The 15,634-nt window shown below is 38.3% G+C and overlaps 2 protein-coding genes and 1 long non-coding RNA gene across 6 annotated transcripts; 1 reads left to right on the top strand and 2 right to left on the bottom strand.

Moving 5' to 3' along the window:
• The first annotated feature begins 323 nt into the window (after positions 1-323).
• Positions 324-2,323, top strand: LOC105393317 (probable basic-leucine zipper transcription factor N). Of its 3 annotated transcripts, XR_007267480.1 has the most exons (6): positions 324-354; positions 667-733; positions 895-1,027; positions 1,127-1,308; positions 1,407-1,479; positions 1,723-2,323. XR_007267480.1 is itself a non-coding variant. In XM_048628397.1 (3 exons), the coding sequence occupies exons 1-3, from the start codon at positions 1,255-1,257 to the stop codon at positions 2,160-2,162; spliced, it is 567 nt and encodes a 188-aa protein (XP_048484354.1). In that variant the 5' UTR covers positions 330-1,254; the 3' UTR covers positions 2,163-2,323. The 3 variants fall into 3 exon arrangements, 1 of the variants encoding a protein (XP_048484354.1); XR_007267479.1 differs by having other exon boundaries at positions 330-733; XM_048628397.1 differs by having other exon boundaries at positions 330-1,308.
• Positions 2,324-2,507: 184 nt separating this feature from the next.
• On the bottom strand, positions 2,508-4,495 carry LOC125490134. 2 transcript variants are annotated; one of them, XR_007267481.1, is made up of 4 exons: positions 4,335-4,495; positions 4,041-4,231; positions 3,461-3,602; positions 2,508-3,302 (listed from the first exon to the last, which is right to left on the bottom strand). It is a non-coding gene; the product is annotated as an uncharacterized LOC125490134 (long non-coding RNA). The 2 variants fall into 2 exon arrangements; XR_007267482.1 differs by lacking the exons at positions 4,041-4,231; positions 4,335-4,495 and adding an exon at positions 3,779-3,908 and having other exon boundaries at positions 2,509-3,302.
• Positions 4,496-4,999: 504 nt separating this feature from the next.
• Positions 5,000-7,380, bottom strand: LOC119692431 (protein ALP1-like). Its single transcript, XM_048628393.1, is given in 3 exon segments — positions 5,000-5,796; positions 5,798-5,921; positions 6,881-7,380. Coding segments are annotated over 3 exon segments (1,194 nt in total). The 5' UTR covers positions 7,198-7,380; the 3' UTR covers positions 5,000-5,043.
• Positions 7,381-15,634: the final 8,254 nt, after the last annotated feature.

Below are 15,634 nucleotides of genomic sequence, written 5' to 3' on the forward strand. Positions count from 1 at the left end.
ACCTTATGTCCCAACTTAATGCGAGTATTTGCCTGAAAGAAAAATTATTAAAGACAGATAGAGCTCAGTAGGCCTAGACAAAAGCCATACGCTCCGGAGCGAATCTATTTCTACAGTCGTTGACGCTTAGGCGTTTACGCTTATAATTTGCTAGCCAAACGCCAATGCGCTTAGCGAACGTTGTTTCTACAGCGTCGTACGATAAAAGTTTAAATTGTCTATGGTTTTCGTCTTTCGAACTGTCAAACAAATTGTCATTAAATGTCATTCTCAGTTTGAGCATTCAAAACTCATCAAAACAAAAACTTTGGCTTTTAACTGATAGTGATTTAAAATTATCATTGATACGTATCAGTAAGTACTTACCTACTATTTTTTTATAAATAATCGCCGACTTTACATACTAATGTTACTAAGGCAAAATATACGTCAATGTACTAAGGGCAAATGAAGCAGATTTTCGAAGTAAAATTTAATCATACGGCATTGTTTAAGACCATAATAATACTGTCTCAAATTCATACATTTATAAAGAAAATACAGGGGGATAACCATTAGCAATGAGATCATTTCTAATACCCATACATTTGAACATCCATATTTGTGTGTTATGTTTTCATATGTACCTACAAATGCAAATAAATGGTTTTATATCCATATTTTCAGAAATGGAGCCAAGGCAAGGGAGAGCGAGCCAGGAACAACAAATGGCGCTGTTAGAATTTATGGAAAAGTATGTATTACCTTTACAAGGATATAAATTTATACTATTATTGGTTTTTCTTTAAGACTACATACTTTGTATCATTCTTAGATGTAAATTGTAATTTAAATTTGATTGCAAGTGTCACATGGGTGGTGGTTATAACTTTAATTGTTTTTTCTTTGTTTTAGCCATGGTGACTTGGCAAAACCGCAGCCTGGTCCACAAGGGCGGTTGTTGTCAAACCAATTATGGACCGACTTAACGGAACTTCTGAACTCCATGGGTGGGGGGGTACTAAAATCCACCGAAAAATGGAAAAAAGTATGTCTAGATTACTGTCTTAGAATACTGGCTCTATATATTATAATATTAATTCTTATCATCTTACAAGTTATTTATTAAATTACTAATTCTTTTAAGGTATGGGCGGACTGGAAAACTAAAACTAAAAAAAAGCCATCTTGATTAAGCGGCACACGTCTGGAACGGGGGGAGGCCCAAGTAATGGGCTGACCCTCACAGCGCCGGAAGAAAGGCTGATTGCCATAATGGGAGTTAATGCTGTGGAGGGTCAGCCTAACATCTCAGAGTTGGGATTCAATGTAAGTTATTTCTCATACTTAGAATAAATATTTGATTTATATTATTATACATATTACCTACAATATGATAGCACCTAATAACTAAAATTAATTTTTAGAGACGTCCAGTGAATCCAAGTCATGCAAATCTAGTGCATAGAGAAGATGCTTCGTCTATCATCATTCAAGCTGGTAAGCTTTGCCTTATATGTATATTTTAACAATTTTTTAAGTATATTCTATGTATAGGTATATAATTATATCAAGACTAATCTTGTATAATATATATTGATTGATTTACACCTGTACGCGGGAAGAGCTCATGACCGCTACCAGCGGTGCAGTATCAGTGGCCCAGTTCTGGGCATGTATTATTTAGCGACTTTGTTGGTTTGTCGTCGACACGATAAGAAGAAGAAGATTGATTTATTACAGAAGTCAATGACCCACAACAGCCTGAGCTCCCCGAACAGTCTGCTGAGCTCCCCCAACATCCTGCTGAGCTCCCCGAACAGCCTGCTGAGCTCCCCCAACAGCCTGCTGAGCTCCCCCAACAGCCTCGAGAACGCCATGCTGCGCCTCGGCGACAGCGACACAGGGAGCTGGAGTCGCCCCATTCGTCCTCACCCACTACTCCGCAACGAAGAACACGCAGGAGAAGAGAAACGCCGTTTGAAAGGGCGTGTATGGAGTTCACCAAGATAGAACGAAGGCGTCTGCAGATGGAACAAGAAAAAGAGAAAATGCACCACGAAAGGGAAATGCTGCGGCTGCATTTAGAGTCGGAAAGAATTCAAGTGGCAGTAAGAACAAATGAACTTCTAAACAGTTTGCTACAAGTCAATCAAAATATTTTAAACGTTTTAGGCGTATAATATTATGGTGCATTTTCTCCCTTTCTTTCTCCATCTGCAGCTACAGACGCCTTCGTTCTATCTTAGAGAATCTTATAGTATAAGTTGGTTGATTATTTGTTAAGATTTTAATTCAAATATACTATAGTAGTTAGAAGCATGTTACTAGTAAGTATGTCTTTTAGAAGTTATGATAAAACTAAAGACTGATTTTTTTGTTTAATGTTTTGTTTGATTCATTTTATGTTTTAATTAATATGTGTGATAGAAGTTTTAATAATAATTAATGTTTTGTTTGATTTATTTTATGTTTTAATTAATATGTGTGATAGAAGTTTTAATAATAATTAATGTTTTGTTTGATTTATTTTATGTTTTAATTAATATGTGTGATAGAAGTTTTAATAATAATTAATGTTTTGTTTGATTTATTTTATGTTTTAATTAATATGTGTGATAGAAGTTTTAATAATAAACATAAAGACTATCGTTAGATTTTCTGTGGATAATGTTGATTAGAACACTGAATATGACTTGTTTTTTTGCATGGTTATGTGAAAACCCTAGTATTTATCAGTATTTCATCAAAATAACATTTATTTTATTAAGGTTGATTATTTGAAAGACTTTATTGTATGATGGATCAGTGTTTATTTAGTATTTCAAAAATATGATTAAACAGAATATCCAGATATTATCCTAGTTTTTACTTATCTAACCTAATTATATTATTACCAATTAACCTAACTAATTACATAAAAACCAAACTGTCATAATGTTTAACAAACTACAATCTATTAACTAAAATATTTAGCATGGCTCTGCCCTGGATTAAATCATTATGATTTTGAATATTATTTATTTGCACAAAATCATCATCGTTGGCTGGTGGAAGCTCGTCAGGTTCGGGCATGCGGGCATGTAATGCAATATTGTGCAGTACAGCACATGCAGTTGTGATTCTGCTGGCGACATAAGGGTGATAATGGAGCGTTCTATCACGTAGTAAACATCTCCACCGTGATTTAAGGACACCAAAGCATCTTTCTATGCAATTTCTCGCTTGGATGTGCCGCCTTGTGTATTCCGCTTCTCGCGAACCTTCTGCAGCATTGAGTATAGGCGTCATGAGCCAGGCTCTCTGGGCATATCCGGAGTCACCTAAAATAAAGACAAAGGCAATCTTAGGTAATTAACTATATCATAGTCTGTTAATTTCCTCTTTGTTGTGGTGCTGAAGTAAAGGATTAAACAAAAATTCATGTTAGTGGTTACCTAGTTACTACAGTTAAATTTATTAAAGTTTAATAACAAATTACCTAATAGCCAAACTTGTTCTCCATTTCTATGCAATTCACGCATGTATGGTTCTGCTTGACCTGCAGCCCATATGTGCGAGTCATGTGTTGCTCCACCAAACTTTGAATTTACATTCATTATTTTTAAATTGCTGTCACAGATCTGCAATAAAAAAATATTTATTAATTAAGGTTCTAAGGATCATGAATCAGCTTGTTCAACTGTACATTTAAATCATGGGGATCTTAGACTTTATGGAATTATGAAGAATGCACAAACGCCAACGCACAAATAGAATTAAGATGATATAAACCTTGTTTAAAATCAACTCCGCTTACCATTTGTACATTTAAAGAATGATACCCTTTTCTGTTAAAAAAAAGGTGTTCCTCATGACTTGGCTTTACAATGGCCACATGAGTGCAGTCAATACAGCCAATGACTCCAGGCAAACGAAACTTCATTTGGTATCTGGCAAAAAATATGACATTCATTTCATATTTTTTAATAAAGGTAATAATATTATTAATACATATATTTGTACTATGTATTGGTATTTTTGGAGGTTATCTCTTATTTAATTTACAACTAGGTACTTACTCTTGTTTTATTTTCACTCTTTCTTGTCGTGTTAGCGGGAACACTATCCACTTGTTTGTGATACTGGGGTGGTTCAGTGCCTCAACAACTTGCCGGATGCATCTACTGGCTGTGCGCTGTGGCAGATGCTGGGTGACACCAACAATTCTCTGGTAGGACCCTGTAGCCAGAAAACTTAGGGCACATAATATCTGGAAAATAAAATATGATAGTTAAATGGTCTATCGATTAATAAAGTACTTATTTATTTACATCTACGATACAAAATAATAATAGGTTAGGTTATGTACCTACCTTAACTTCAATGGGAATGGCATTTGTACCACGCAGATTTGTACGAGCCCTTAGGTCTCCACAAAGTTCTCTGAACGTTGGTTTGTCCAGGCGAAACCTTTCTTGAAAGGAAACATCCGGCATCTCATCAATGTTTTCGAGACGCCTGCGATTTCTTTGTCTTAGAGCCCCCGCACACTGGCCACTTAGTGGCGGCCACGCTTCAGCCACTAGTGGCCGCCACAACCTGCGGACGCGTTTCTTCATACATTTTATATAGAATCGGCGCACACTGAGCGCTTGAGTGGCCGCGTCCGAGCCACAAGCTGCGAGAGTCGAGCGCGCTCGCTACTTGTGGCTGCGTTTTGTCGTTCGACTCGTGCGCATACACGGCCACAGTTGCCGGCTTCTTCCCACCCCTGCGCGCCGCTCCCCAATCCCGTCTCCCGGGTCTAGTCTTGTTGTAAGCTGCGTACTGAATGCACGTGCATGATGTCCACGGATCCGATTCCTCATTTTGATGTAGACGCTTTTATTTCCGATGTCGAAGAGCGACCCGCTATTTGGGATTTAAAGTCAGATTTGTATAGCGACAGGGGTAAGAAAACTGAAGCTTGGGAGGAATTGTGCCTAAAATTTATTCCAAATTTTAGTGAAAAAAATGTAGCGGAAAAAAACAAAGCAGGTAAGTTTTTGGACAATTTTATTTTACATTATTATTATATATTTATTATATTTTATTATTTTGCCAAGGTACAGCTCCCTCGTTGCTAATAAAATAATCTTTCAATATATCTCTGGTGTTTAATGAACGACGAGATTGCACGTGGGCGTTATCGATATCGTGAAGTCCTGGTACAGTCAATGTATGATGGAAATTAAATCCATCTCTCTGACGAACAAAGTTGTGTAGTATACAACAGGCCTTCACGATGTCTTCGGCGAAATCTATTGACACATTCAATGGTCGATGTAGTATTCTCCACTTATTCACTAATATCCCAAAGGCACACTCGATATGACGCCTGGCTCGAGAAAGCCTATAGTTGAAAATTCTTTTTTCAATATTCAAGTGTTTTCCTGAATAAGGTCTCAACATGTGTTCTGCAAGACCAAAAGCTTCATCACCAACAAAACAGTAGTTTACAGGACCAGAACTACTAGAAATTGCTTTTGGTGCAGGTAAATTCAGGGATTGGTCTTCCAATTTTTTGAATAATTTCGATTCTTTGTAGATAGTCGAATCTGAAGCTTTCCCATAAGAGCCGACATCAATAAATGTGAACTTATAATTCACGTCACAGATAGCTAGAAGTACGATGGAAAAATAGTGTTTATAATTATAATATAAGGATCCGCTATCTTGAGGCTTAATAATCCTTATATGTTTTCCATCAATTGCACCACAGCAATTTGGAAAGTTAGCATATTCTTCAAACCCCTTAGCTATTTTACTCCACATCTCTTCAGTTGGTTGTGGTACGCAGATATCTTGAAGTGAATGCATAGATCAATTTACATGTTTCTTTTACAATCAATCTCGCAGTTGACGCACCACATCGATATACTAATTCAAAATCACCAAATGAACAACCAGTAGCAAGGTACCTGCAACAAAAAGAACAGATTAGAAACCTTTGATTATGTTATTTTTATGTTTCAGCATCCCAGTTGCAGCGAAAATGGAAAAGCCTTCGTGACTGCTTCAAAAGAGAACACTCTAAACAAATGAGCGTTAAAAGTGGATCTGCATCATCGAGTCGCAAGCCGTATATATATTATCAACAACTATCTTTTTTAAAAAACTTGGCTGACACACGACGTGATCCCAGCCCATTACCGAACGAGGTACACGATGCGACTGAGAGAAAAAGGCCAAAAAAGAACAAGACAAATAATGAAGACATTCAAGCAGAAACTGATATACTTGTTAGTATTTCAGAACAATTACAATCTCGTCATTCTAACAAGCATGAAGAAGACGCTGACCATAACTTTGCTTTGTCCTTGGTCCCGCACTTTAAACAAATACCCAATGAATTTAAATTGGATGCTCAAACCGATGTATTGATGGTACTAAAAAATTATAAACAGTATATGCGAACATCACAGAATCAACAACATGGATATTTCACATCATCATTTCAGGAACCACGCTCATACCATACTATGCAACCATCTACTTCGGGTTATCAACCGACTCCGCGTCCATCTGCTTTGGGATATCAATCGGCTTCGCGTCCACCTTCTATGGGATATCAATCAAATTTTGAGCATGACTTTTCCGTTACCTCGCCATCTGCATCTGATAATACTATGAATTCTGTTTTGTCAGATGATATAAATGAACATCTTTTTGACAACTGACTATGTAAAAGTAAATGTGTATTTGTTATAAAAACTGTATATCTGCGATATGTAACTTGATTTAGTTTGCGATTTTTCAATTCTCATTAATAAATAATTTCTATTTCAATTTGGCTTTTTTAATTGTTTGTTTTACGTTCTAGAATCCACGTGAGTCGCAAACTAATAGAAGCAAAATGATACGAATGAATGATACTTACCTTAAAGTTATAGCCAGCCTTTCTGTTGGAGAGATGCTTTTTCTCATGCGTGTATCTTGATGTTTGAGGTCATCGTGCAAAACGCTAAGTAATTCATTGAATGAGTTCACGCTCATTCTAAAATACTTGAAGAACTTATCTGGATAACATTTTAACTCTTCGAACAGCAATTTGTGCTGTCCATTTTTATTGCGTGATGTCAGAATTGGATGTACCCAGTGACGCCGATGAATTGGTCGTCGATGGTTCTGAATTCGGCGCCGTTTTCTACGTTTTAGAATAATAAGCAACAATAGCGAAATCAAGAGTGCGTCCATTCTTGGGCAACACACGTCTACCTCTGTCGAGATACTTGCAGCTAGTGTCTGACGCAAGTGGCAGCCACTGGTGGCTTGATGCGGCCACTAGTGGCTGCCACTGGTGGCGGCGTGTAGTGGTCTAGCCGAACTACTGGTGGTCGCGTTTAGTGGCGGCGACTGGTGGCCGTAATGTGCGAGGGCTCTTAGTTGGCGTCTTCGCCAGACTTCCTCATTATGAGCAGCCCACAACATACGGAGTGCCAGCATAATTAAAACAAACAACCGGCGGCGTATCACAAAACTGCAAGATCTACTTATTAGGTATTTGCACGAGAATACAATAATTTGCACTGCAAAAGAAACTTAGAGTACTTTGACACTTATATCAACCCTTTCTACAAGGTAATGACATACGCTCGGTTATCGTTCAAATTCTAACGCCACGCAGCGATATCGAATGTCAAATTTGGATGTTGGCTACCCTTTCTATTGAAAATAGTCGTATGACGCTGTAGAAAGTTGGACGTTTCGTTTAACGATAAGAATTCCGGCTTTTGGCTATCATTCTTTTTTCGTTTTCGCTAGCTGTCGTAACCAAATGTCAAATCCAAACAAATTTTTTTTAGCGATAGTCGTTAACGTTTGTAGAATGGCTTTTGTCTAGGCCTACAGATACCTCAGATAGTTATCATAAATTACTAAAGTCTGTCTATATGTTGTGAAACAGTTTTCCTTTCATATTTTTTATTGTATTGATTAAATAGCAATATATTAGGGCCAAACTACGCAGATAAGTTTGTAAAATGAGTAAAGCGAACCGGAGTGGTACGCGGGAAGTAATTTTTAAAGTTTTCCAGCGATGTTAGGCGAATCTGGAAAAATATTGTGGGATTTGGAACAGCATATCTATGACCGGCACGATTAAAAAGTACGGTGTCTTCGGGAAGGTTGAGCAAATATCAACTCCAGCAAAATCAAAACTGTCAACCATTACGCCTCATCCAAGACGTGCAAACCAGGTGGAACTCTCCATACTATATGCTGAGGCGATTTTTGTAGCTTTAGGAAGCGGTACGTGCCACGATGGCTTTAGTGGATTGAGCCCTTGTCCTACGCCCTTTTGAGGAATTGACAAGTACCATGAGTGGCGAAAAATACGTGACGGCAAGCTGTATCATTTTAAGACAAGGTGCCTACGAGAGGCGTGTAGGACGATGATGGAGAAGACGGACCAGCCGACCGTTAATTGTTTGTCATTTCCACTGTGGAACTTCTGTACCAGTACTATACATATACATTATTATGTAATGTGTTTTTTTTTATTCACTTTACTGGCAGACCAAAAAATCTAAATTATAAAAATGCTGACAAGCGGCAGCACCGCATTGGCACAGGGGGTGGCCCTCCAAGTAAAATACTCCTACACGTAGTGCGTCAACACAAAGGCTTCCACTGAAATACCAGCGCAGTGTCCTTGACCTAGCCAAGGGCACTGCATTAGCTGAGTGGAAGCCTTTTTGACGATGACAGCAAAAATTATTATGTTTAAATGTGATTTGTGTGGTTGATTTTATCAGTATTGCTGTCTATGTCAAATAAAGTTTTTTTTACCTTTATCCTTTATCTTTAAAATAATAATAACCCCATCGAGGAGAAAATAATCTCCCTCATCAGCAAAACATCAATATATGGTACAGAAGATGTACCAGTGTCATCGATAACTTTCAGTAACAATCTATGTGGATATGTATATTATTAAGAGGACTTTTTTTAACTAAGTTTCTAACCTATTCACAAAAGAAGTTATTTTCAACAGATATTGCCATTGCTTGAAGACCACCCTGCCGTGCTAGTTCCTCAGTGGTGGGTTCACTGGAATCTTCCCCACATACAACATAACCCGAATAGGTGTTGCCAAAAGAGTCCCGGTGGATCTCTCACTGGATGACTTTGTCAACTCCCTTGATCTCCCACATGGCTGCGGGGTTGTCCTGAAAGCCCGCAGATTCAGCCGAAAGGTGGTCAACGAAGGTATAACAACACACGTCCCAACACAAAATGTAGTGATTACATTCAGGGGACAATATCTACTTGAGAAAATTTACTCCTTCCGGGCTGTAGTAGTAGTTGTGAGGTATACTTACCCCACAATTCAATGCTACGCCTGCTGTAGATTTGGACACACCCAGGCTCAATGCCGTTCAAAACCAAGGTGCTTCAAGTGTGCTCAACCACACTTGGGTGAATCGTGCAATACTCCCCAACCAACATGCCTTTACTGTTCTGGTAATCATCCCTCAACTGACAAGAATTGCCCTGAACAGTCAAGGCAAAAATCAATTAAAGTGCTTATGTCGCAGGACAGCATCTCATTTGCTGAGGCAGATGCTCGCTTACCCTCAAGCAAAAAGTCTTTTGCTGAAGTTGCTTCAACCAAACCAAATGGCCAGTCTCCCAACCGTTCCTACAAAAAAACTGTAGTCACACAACGCAGGCCTAGGTCTCCCCTTCGTCCTGGATACGACAAACTTGCCCATCAGGCTATCATCTCTTCTCCATCTTCTTCACTTCCTAATGGAAGTGCCCTGAGTGTCCTGCCCTGATCACTCCTAACGACAATTTGCTAGACAAGATCAGTCTTAATCATGACTTCTTATTGATTATTTAAAATAAATTGTTATAAAAAATCTATAAGACCGGGCACGATTCTAAAATAGAATAAAAACTGCATTTTGACCACGATTTGTTTGTTTTTATAATAAAAATACTTTAATAATATCATACTTTTAATTCAATCACCACGTAAGTTAGCCACATGGTACCTCGTATCTATAAAAATAAACTTATAAATTATAATTATATTAAGGTAAAACCAGCTCCAAAAGTAGTATTCAACAGGTGTTAATCAAGTGTAGTTTAAGAATGTTTTATAAATGTAGTTTAAAAAAATAACAGTTTTTTGTGTCTCTTGAACATTTGCGATTTTATAGATACGAGGTTGAGAAAGTAAGACGACGATATAATAAATATTTTCCTGGAAAAAAATAAATATAATAAATTGTTGGTAACATTATTAAAAATTATAAAAAAACATGTTTAAAGGGTGCAAACACTGTCCAGAAAACGTTATTGCCTCTGAAGAAGTAGAATACATATAATATAGGGAATATGCGAGTCGCAACTGGCTTTTCAGTCCCACTGAGTCAGTAGTGAAATGTATTTTGGCAATCCAAGACATCACCATGGCATTAGTTAAAGAACATTTAGAAAAAATCATGATTTTTGAGAAAGGTCGTATTTTTCATCGCCAGATTACAAACTCCAATAACGGGTTCGGTAAGCCGGGGATGGTTGGACAAATTTAAAAAAACTCCACGGAATTAGACGTTTAAAAATGGCCGGTGAAAAACTGAAAAATTATGAAGCCGTTATCGGACCATTCCAATTAGAGTTACAGAAAGTGATTAGAGAAAAAAAATTAACAGCTGAACACTTAATGCTTAACTCAACTTTAATTTTCTACATTTTCTATATTACAGAAGCAAGCAGACCAAAAATAAAATACCCGGAGGCTTCATTTAAGGGACAATGAAAAGATACTGAAGAACAAAATAGTATCTCTCAAAATTAAATTGAGTAAAATGAAAAACAAAGTCAAGAAACAAATATCAGATATAAAAAGTGAAAAAAGCTGATGAAACCCCTGCTATAATTAATACAATTGAAAACTGCACTAGCACTGCAAAATTATTTATGTAGATCCAATGCAGGGAAAATAAAAAAATAATAAAAGGACGGAGATTTACTATAGAAGAAAAAATTCTGGCTTTATCCATAATGAAACAGAGTCCGAGAGTCCGCTATCGGTTTTTCCGGATTGTCATCGTTCCTGCCCCGCAAACACTCATCAAGCTTGTGCAGTAAAGTAATATACAGCCTGGTATAAATCAAAATATTTGTAACCAATTAAAAAAACGGACATCAAAAATGAGCCAGGAAGACAAATTGTGCGTACTATTGTTTGATGAAGTTTCACTGAAAGCACATTTGACTTATGGCGAAAAAAGAAACAAAATTACAGACTTTGTCGACGACGGAAACCAAAAAGAGCCACAATTTACTCACCACAGGAAGTTTTCATGGTGCGTGGTCTTCTAAAAAATGTCTAACCGTCAAGAGATATCGAGGACAACGATCAGTTTAGGTGATCAAAAACGGTTAGCGTCCCACGCCGTCGCGCAGTTTCTTTGCGCAGCTTTACTGCGCAGACCGCATCCCGCGCCCTCACCTCTGCGCCCCGCGCACCCCCGCTCGCGCTACCGGCCACGCTCGCTTGCGCCTTCGCGGTTATTAGTTCTAAGCATTAAAGTACCTCAAATGCATATTATAATACGTGTCTTTAGAACCTGACAATACAGTGAGCTTGTGTATTACCCTAAGTTTGTGTTTTACTTTTACTACCACTCCACCTCATAGACTTTCTCATACTGATATGAATGAATTATAACTGCCAAAGATGCCCTGCCAAACAAGGTACCGAATCAGATAAAAAAGCCGTGTGTGTCTCGGAAACAGCATGCTGCAGTCTTAACAAGAACGACCAACAAGGAATCTTATACAAAAAATAATCGGAAAGCCGTAAGAGAAAGCAAGAAAATCGTTCAGGTCCATAGTGGAGGCCCGACGTCGGAGCCCATCACGGAGAACTGTAAGACCAAGGAGGTCATCAAGGTCAGGCCCAGCAATTCCTCAATTCAGAGGAGCAGTGGAGGGAATTCCGCAGAACGCAACACAACGACTATATGGCATTGCGTTGGGAGAAGCACAGACTCCACCAAATGGATGGACTTGGATTGGACTCCCGCAAAGAATTGCAAAATATAGCCATGTCAGTGCTAAGATCATTAGATAAAGTTGTAAATAAATTTTGCAAAGACTATTAAGTAATTAAGGTTTGTGAGCACATTATAATATGTTGTTTGTGAACAGTGTGAACATTATTTCAGACGTTTTATAAAAACAAATTTTAACTTCGATAAGCGAATATATAATGAGGATATGATAGAGGATAGGGTAAAATGGCGTGACATGACGCACAAAGCCGACCCTAAATAAGGAAAAGGCTAGGAAGAAGAAGAAGATAAGCGAATATATAATGAAATAGTTTTGAAACTTTTACGCCATATTGATACACCTACTTTCAATCTTTTTGAGCAATTAACAGTACATTCTTACGAGCAAGACACTTTTGAAAGGCATAGATATCTTGTAATTAAATATATAATTTGTACTTTTTACTTTTATGTAAATTTTATTAGTTACATAGAACTAAAAGTAACTTATATAAAATTAAACTAAAAAGAAGATGCTGGCCAGATCGCTGCCGCTGTCGGGTAGGGTACCCGACAGTAATATACACTCGCGAGCAACCAAATCGACTCAAGCCTTCACGGCGCACATATACATTGATTTTCCTAAAACGATAAATGGTAAATATAAAAGTGATATGTCATTCGAAAGCTGAAGAATTAGGCTTTCAATTAAGATCAATACCATAAAAAAAAACTAAGCGCAGATTTAATGACGCATTTTAATTGCCCGTCAGTGTTAATTACCTCATTAGGAATCCACGCCTTGCGCTACCTGATCCCGCTATAAAACCTTTCCACATCCGGTGTACCTTATCAGTCGCTTGTTGCAAGTTGACCGGTACACATCTCGTTGCATTGTATTCCTTGTTTTCGCAAACCCATGGATACCACACCAGAAGAAGCTGCTCAAGTTGTTGCCTTGCTGCAACAAGGGTTAAGTCAGCGAGCAGTCGCTGCCCAGCTCCACTTGAGCCAGTCTGCTGTATCCCGAGTATACAGACGGTTCCAAGAGACTGGTGCCTTCAATCGAAGACCAAGAACGGGCCGCCACCGCTGCACTTCAGAGAGAGACGACCGCTTCATTGTCTCAACCTCGCTGCGCAATCGACACCTTACGGGCGTTGATGTGCAGCAAGAACTGAGACGTGTACGACAAGTGGCTGTCAGCGAGTGGACAGTGAGAAGACGCTTGAAGGAAGCCAACTTGACACCAAAAAGACCTGCATCAGGCCCCAAATTGACTGCAGGCCACCGACAAGCGCGTCTTCAGTTTGCTCGAGAGCATCTCGATTGGAGCATTGCGCAATGGCGGTCGGTCCTGTTTACTGATGAGTGCAGAGTGTGTCTGCATGGCAGTGACAGGAGAGGCCGGGTCTACCGGCGTCCGGGGGAACGATTTGCCCAATGTTGTTTCGCTGAAACAGTAGCATATGGCGGCGGTTCCTGCATGATGTGGGCTGGTATTTCTCTAGAGGGAAAAACCGCACTTGTTTTCGTGCCTGGAGGCGGCCGAGGAGGCGGGTTAACAGCTGATCGGTACATCACCGACATTCTACTCGGTCATGTTGTGCCCTATGCAGAATTTGTCGGTGAAGACTTCGTGCTAATGCACGACAATGCCCGCTGCCACACGGCACGAGTCAGTCGGCAGTTTCTGAGAGAGAAGGAATTGCGCACGATGGACTGGCCTGCGCTCAGTCCTGACCTGAATCCCATCGAACACTTATGGGACGAGCTCAAAAGAAGAGTTCGGGCCAGGAATCCAGTCCCTGCAAGCGTGGACGAGCTGAAGACAGCTTTATTAGAGGAGTGGGACGGCATTCCTCAGGAAACTGTCAAAAAGTTGATAAGGTCTATGAGAAACAGGCTGCAGGCTGTAATTAGGGCAAGAGGGGGCAATACAAAGTATTGATTTAAATAAATAAATTTTTATCTTAACATTTTTTGTTTAATTTGTATAATACGATACCCATACCCTTTTTTCCTAAATTCCCGTTTTTCCTACAATTGCGTTCAGACATCATTTATTTCAAAAATGATGAATGGATTTCAATAATAATGATATCAAATTAAAGCTGACATCTTAAGCTTTTAAATGACATATCATTTTTATTATTTCTATTCATAATTTTACTTGTATTAATGTATGTTTGCGCCGTCAAGGCTTGAGTCGATTTGGTTGCTCGCGAGTGTATAATTGAAATATATGTAACGGTTCGTTTACGATATGAAACTACGTTAAAAAATCTGTCTCAAGTGACTTTGCGAAACCATCTTAATAACATTTGTAAAATTACTATACAAATTGCCAGACATGTTCATCTAAAAAGAATTCACCAAAAGTTGAAAACATTAGCTTTAGTTCAGTAAATGTACGGACCGATTCCAGACCCAGGCCGGTTGTATACATATCAGTCGACGACGTATACGGTGTAGCCTACGTTGATACATGCGCCAAGACAAGCATCGCATCCTACAATTTTTATTTCTGCCTCAAAGAAAAAGGTTACCGTTTTAACGAAAAGCAAGTAAACGTCACACTAGCTGATGGCGTGCCAAAAACACAGACTGTATTGACCGTGGATGTTCCCGTAACATTATATGGATACACTATACCTACGAATCCAGAGACAACAGGCTTCATTCAGGACGCGAAAATCACTCACTCTATAAGAACAATTGTAAAAGTAACTTTATTATTTTTTTGTAATAATGAGTAAAACATACTCCATAGAAAAAAGGAGGAGGAAGTGGTTATTGCGCAGAACGGAGCAAATGAGGCGTCCACGGCTCAAGTTATGTGCTAATAAAAAAATAAAAAAGCCTTTACTTCTACTACTTTCACTTTAAAGGTGTACATGCATAGAATATTATAATGTACTTAAAATTTATTAAGTAAAACATTTTCACAATAATCACATAAAATATTTAAAATAATAAGAACCGAGACTGAAGTAGGCATGGAATCAGATTTTCGTTCACCTTTAATTAAAGATAAAAGAAAAATTGATAATAAAGAGGTAAATGACAGGATGGTAAAGTTTTTTGACTCCAGAATTAACCCAGAAAAGGAAAACCATCATTTATCTTTCTTCAAAGGCATTATACCAATCTTGAACACTTTAACTATCGAAGAGACTTTAGAATTTCAAGCTAGCGTCATGACAATGTTGCAAAAAATTAAAAGTAGGAATTATGAGAGACCAAATTACGGACATTGGCGTGATTCATATAATCAGATGACCGGACCAGATCAGTATTCTGAATACTACACACATAATAGCGTCAATCAACAGCCAATACCTACGCAAGATCAACACTACCTTGGATACTCTACGCAATATAATAGTAGCAATCAACAGGCAACAACATCTATACCATCAACTTCATCTCAGACATCGAATCCGATTCCAGCTTCGCCATCAGCATCTAGTAATCGTTCCATACATTCCCAAGACTCAGATTACTTAGATTTTGAAGGGATTTAAGTTTGAGTACAAATAAATACTTAAATAAATTGTTTGCATTTTTAAGGGCCGATTTTTCAATGCTCAGATAGACAGATAGATAGCGTTTATTCGACA

This window comes from Plutella xylostella, chromosome 20 (genome assembly GCF_932276165.1).
Source record: "Plutella xylostella chromosome 20, ilPluXylo3.1, whole genome shotgun sequence".
In the NCBI taxonomy this organism is placed as follows: domain Eukaryota; kingdom Metazoa; phylum Arthropoda; class Insecta; order Lepidoptera; family Plutellidae; genus Plutella; species Plutella xylostella.